The 5,005-nt window shown below is 36.7% G+C and overlaps 1 protein-coding gene across 1 annotated transcript; it reads left to right on the forward strand.

Moving 5' to 3' along the window:
- Window positions 1-1,004: 1,004 nt before the first annotated feature.
- Window positions 1,005-3,313, forward strand: LOC148842874 (RNA-binding protein csdA-like). Its single transcript, XM_088959561.1, has 4 exons — window positions 1,005-1,219; window positions 1,588-1,939; window positions 2,701-2,816; window positions 2,928-3,313. Exons 2-3 carry the CDS (start codon window positions 1,599-1,601, stop codon window positions 2,780-2,782), a joined length of 423 nt encoding a protein of 140 aa, XP_088815687.1. The 5' UTR covers window positions 1,005-1,219; window positions 1,588-1,598; the 3' UTR covers window positions 2,783-2,816; window positions 2,928-3,313.
- The last annotated feature ends 1,692 nt before the right edge of the window (window positions 3,314-5,005 follow it).

Here is a 5,005-nt window from a genome sequence, read left to right on the forward strand (position 1 = left end):
AACAATTATTTACGATGAGCAAATATGCACATGATGAGAATGAGAGCGAGGATGGAGACATGGAGCTATTATTGCAGATACCAGGACATCAACCATATAGCACTGGATATGAATCTAGAAATGGCTTTTGAATTATTGCCAAAAGGAAGGGAATAGAATTTATTGGCACTGGATTTGGTTGAAGAGAATAGATTCCATGGTGACCCTTGGCAAGTGCTCTTGGCGTTAATCCTAACCCAAATGAACCGGAACTACATGAGCCTAAATTCTAAGCTACCCATTGATGGGCTGATGGCATAATGCATGCAAGTGGGAGACTTGGCTAGGGCACCAACAATCGAGCAGTCACGTGTTGTTTCTGTGATTTACTGATTTATGCACTTGTGACATAGATTGGGCTAACAGCTGAAATGGGTGTGGCTGTTTATGGGAAAACACAACTACACATATGGGCTGTTATGTTTTTATTTCCTACGACACTCACCACACCCTTATATTAATAGTGCTTTGCATGTTTCCGAGTACTGGTGTTCCAAAGTATCAGGATTTGAGAGGTATTAAATCAATGTTGGATAAAGTCAGAACAAGTGGTGTGGTTGAGATTTGAGAATACTAAATAATAAGTGTACTCAGAAACTTAAATTAGGATTTAGGATTCAATCTATTCACATTCATCCCCTTTCAAAACACATCCTCCCCACCTTCATGAAACCCCATTCTAGAAATGGAGAGAGAGAGAGAGAGGGAGAGAGATAATATCTCGAAAGCTTTTGAGCATGAGATATATAAATGGAGAATCACAAAAGGAGGGGCAATAATGGAATTTACATATGGGATTTGTGATTATGAATGCATGCATGATGATGCATCTCCTAGCAGTTCAAAAGAGGTAAAAACTTTATCTAATTTTCCAAAATTTTCTAAGTCATGGAGTCCATATCTCAAATTTTTCTTTACCTCTTTAATTTCCATCTTTTCACATTTTGGTGATTCCACTGTGAAGAACACGAGAAAGAACATTCACGACCCTCCACAGGCAACCAAGATTCCCGACTGTTGAGTTGGAAACAAGTATATAAACCACTCCAACCCTAACAACCAAATCACCTGCTAGCTCCCTCAACAAACTCTTCTTTCTCATCGACTACTCCCATTATCAGTTTATCACCAGCTCTCATCCTTCGTTCTTGTATACGTTCAATTCCTTCATTTCCTTAAGGTGAGTTCATAAACAGCCTTTAATTTCCTGCCTCTTCAACTCATATTCGCCATCACTCTTTCAACCGGAATAACTGAAACCACATTCAAGAGGTTGAGCATCAGTTCATCATTATTTCTAGCCAGTGCAATAATTAATAAGGGAGAAGTGCGTGGCACTATAATATATATATATATATATATATATATATATATATATATATATATATATATATATATATATAATAACTAAAGGATATGGAGGTTGATATCTTTGTTATCTATTTGGGTGATGGATATGGAGGTTGATATCTTTCCTTTTTTATTTCTTCAATCCTCTTTCTCTTGCTGACTTCACTTTTTATTGCATGGTTGTAAATTAATTTACAGGCAGGGAGAAGATGAGTAGGCCAGGAGATTGGAATTGCAGGTCATGCCAGCACCTGAACTTCAGCTGGCGGGATTCCTGCCAACGATGCGGTGACACGAGGACCGGTGAGAGAGGGGATTATGGAGGCTTTGGCGGAAGGGGTGGGTCGGACGTCCGGCCTGGTGACTGGTATTGCTCCGCCGCGAACTGCGGAGCTCATAACTTCGCAAGCAGGTCAAGCTGCTTTAAGTGCGGTGCTTTCAAGGATGAGTCAGCCAGTGGATATGAGGGTGACATGTCAAGACCAAGAGGTTTTGGATTTGGCACTGGTGGCCGCTCTGCATGGAGGTCTGGTGATTGGTTTTGCTCCAGGTAATTAAACTTCATTTTTCTCTCTGTGAAGGAGGGTGTGGTGAAATAAGTTAATTAACAGGTTTCATTTCTTGTTGGATGAGGAATTTTGTACATAAATTTTAAACATTTCTACTTTTTTTTTTCAAAGATTTCACTGTGGGTTTTGTGGAGGAACCATTATCCTCTGCTTGACCTGCCTGCTCTTGGAAAACCTAAGGCAAGTAGGGAAACAGAAACAAATATTGGGTTGCATTGGCTGTTTTCAAATCTTCCATTCATCTTTTTCTTCCTGCACTTTTTTTAAAATTTATTATACTTTATATTATATTCTATATATGGGTATGAGCATGTATTTGTATTTCCTTATAATGGTGGAAAATCCATTATCCTTTGTCTGCATGTCTGTGTTTATGTATGTACATGAATATTTATTTATATTATATTAGACCCCCTCCAACAACAGAAAAACTTATCAAAACCCAACATAGGTTTTATGATGCAAAGAAAAAAATAAAAAACATACAGTTAGGTGACCCCCAAGGAAAATTTCCTGATCCACCTCTGTTGAAAAGTCTGCATTATACATCTACAATGCATGCTTAGCAATGACGCAATATTATAGACGAATTACTTAAATTAATTTATTTAATTTATGCATTGAAAAAAAATAGAATGGTGAAACAGGATTCATGTAACTGGCGCATATGGTTTTTTTTTAGAAACCGACCTCATATAGTTGGGACAAGGCTTAGATGATGATATTTTTTTTATTTCAACAGGGCGGACTGCAATGAGCACAACTTTGCTAGCAGGATGGAGTGTTTCAGGTGCAACACTCCAAGGGACTTTGGTAACAGATAGGCCTCCACATTGAACATAAAATTTACAGTTTTGGGTAATGATCATTGTGACACAATATCCAATAGTTATCTATATATATATATATATATCTTATTTTCCAAAACCTATCATCTTTATTCTTACACATAAGTCTGCATTAATGCAGGTACTGCAGTCTAAGGAGCCAACCAAATTGGAGAAGGCAGATTATATAATATTTGAAGTTACTCCTTTTTGTCCTCTACCTTTGTTTCCTTTTCTTTTTTTTCTTTTTTTTTTTTTTTTTGTGTGCTTTTAAGGACATGCCTAGGGTTGTCAGTGTTGAATTCCATGTTCTTTTATGGACATCCCTTGAATCCTTGAGCATGTTGTAAGCTTTCTCATAACAAGTATAGCCATGTAGTTGTGGTATTCTCAATCTACTCCCCAGTGTCTTTGTATGTGTTGGAAGGTGGGGTTCCTAGCAGAATGGTTCAAGGTGAATGGTGTCCTTACAATAGCTTAGGGAACCACTTCTTTTTCATTAATAGATATATACATATATTAACATTATGCTTCTCTCTCTCTCTCATGAGATTGTTTTAATATCTAATAATTGAAGATTAGTTCCATAATTTTGTATATTGGGTGGTCCAAGGAATGCTTGAGAATTGAGAATGCTTTCTGCATTCATAATTGCAAACCAAAGTCACATTCATCTATAAAACAATTAAAGAATAAGCTTGTGGACCCCATTCAAGCTTTGGGTTCACTCAATGCAAGAGAATATTTTTTTTATTAGATTTAAGATTCAAGGGATATCTTTGAATTAATTATGTACTTGTAAAAGAGGGCAGGAATTTGAATTATGAGTCCTCTAAGCATCAAATCCCTAAAAGATAACTAATTATAGAGATAAGAACCAGATGCAATGCTTGAAAGTTATAGGCAGCAAGAACATCGAGTACTCCAAAGTCCAAACTAGCTCAAAGCAAGTAAAATCTAGCCAAAGTGTAAATGTGTAATTAAAAAGATGGAAAGAAAGGAAAGGAGGGTGAGTCAAATCAGCCTTTTCTCAGTCTTTTCTTTATGATAGAAAGAATAAAGGCAGTACTGATTACTGAAGCATTTTTTGAAACTCATTCAGTCACAAGCAGGGCAAGGCAAATCCATGTTAATTAAGGGACCGTTTTATTACAGCTGCAATGGTGAACTGAATGACTTGTTTCCAATGGGACTATGGAGGTTGTGATCTCCTTAATGTGGCTGAAGCTGAATCTGAAGCTGATGAGTTGATATAACCATACTTTTGAATATTTTATTTTATCAAAAAATATTTCATCCTCAAAGTTAGAGCAACAATAAAGCAATTCAGTTCAGCCACTTAAACTGTGGTCAATGGGCCCCAGAGGAAGAGTGACTGCTCGTTCCCAATGACACTTTAGTTATGAAACTAGATGTCAACTACTGGTAATCGATATAATTGCCCACTAATTTGTCTGGACTCAATTTGGACTTTTGTCAAAATCTGAATGGGCCCGGCACGAAGGCCCAAGCCCAAGTCAGTCTAAAATGCTATACCAGCCAACCTGAATTGCAGGCTATAAAATAAAATTCAAAATCAATTTAATATACTCATCTTAGTACCCTTGAGCTGGCAGTAGCCCATCAAAATTGAATATGGTTCAACAAATTAACAGCCCAACGCCATAGCTAGATGGATAAAATGGATTCTTTTGATAGATAGATGAACAAAATGGAGTGCACCCCATACAAAATTGGTAAATTGACCTTCAGTTTTAATTTCTTGTTTTTTTTTTTCATTTAGTACTGTCATGGATCAACAGACCCTCACCAAGCAGGCCTAATTATATGTAAGGGTCTGGATCTACATTATACATGAACAAGTTATCTATCTATCTATCTATTAGATTTATTGTCAAATTGCAGGTTAAAAGTATAATTGTCAATTAAAACTACCAGGTCTTATCAGATCAGCTCTGCCATGACCTGGACTCAACCCAATCCATTGACTGCAGTCACAATTCTTCGATATGGTTTGGTATGATGATGATGATGATGATGATGAAAAGAAGAAGAAGAAGAAGAAGGGTTGGGGGATTTGGAAAAGACTACCCTCTTTTAAGTAGCCCATTAAAAAAAAAAAAAAAGAATAGCTGCCACCATCACAACCATCCACAATATTTATATACATTGAACTGTTATTAGGTTATGCTTGAAAGATACAACCACCAACCAACTATA

The sequence above is a fragment of the Nelumbo lutea genome, chromosome 8 (assembly GCF_056320005.1).
Source record: "Nelumbo lutea isolate HS-2025 chromosome 8, American lotus-T2T, whole genome shotgun sequence".
Classification (NCBI taxonomy): domain Eukaryota; kingdom Viridiplantae; phylum Streptophyta; class Magnoliopsida; order Proteales; family Nelumbonaceae; genus Nelumbo; species Nelumbo lutea.

Coding starts and splice junctions, on each gene's coding strand:
- LOC148842874 (XM_088959561.1), top strand. CDS start 1,599: ATGAGTAGGCCAGGAGATTGGAATTGCAGGTCATGCCAGCACCTGAAC. Junction 1,940..2,700: donor GGTGATTGGTTTTGCTCCAG/GTAATTAAACTT, acceptor TTATTTCAACAG/GGCGGACTGCAATGAGCACA.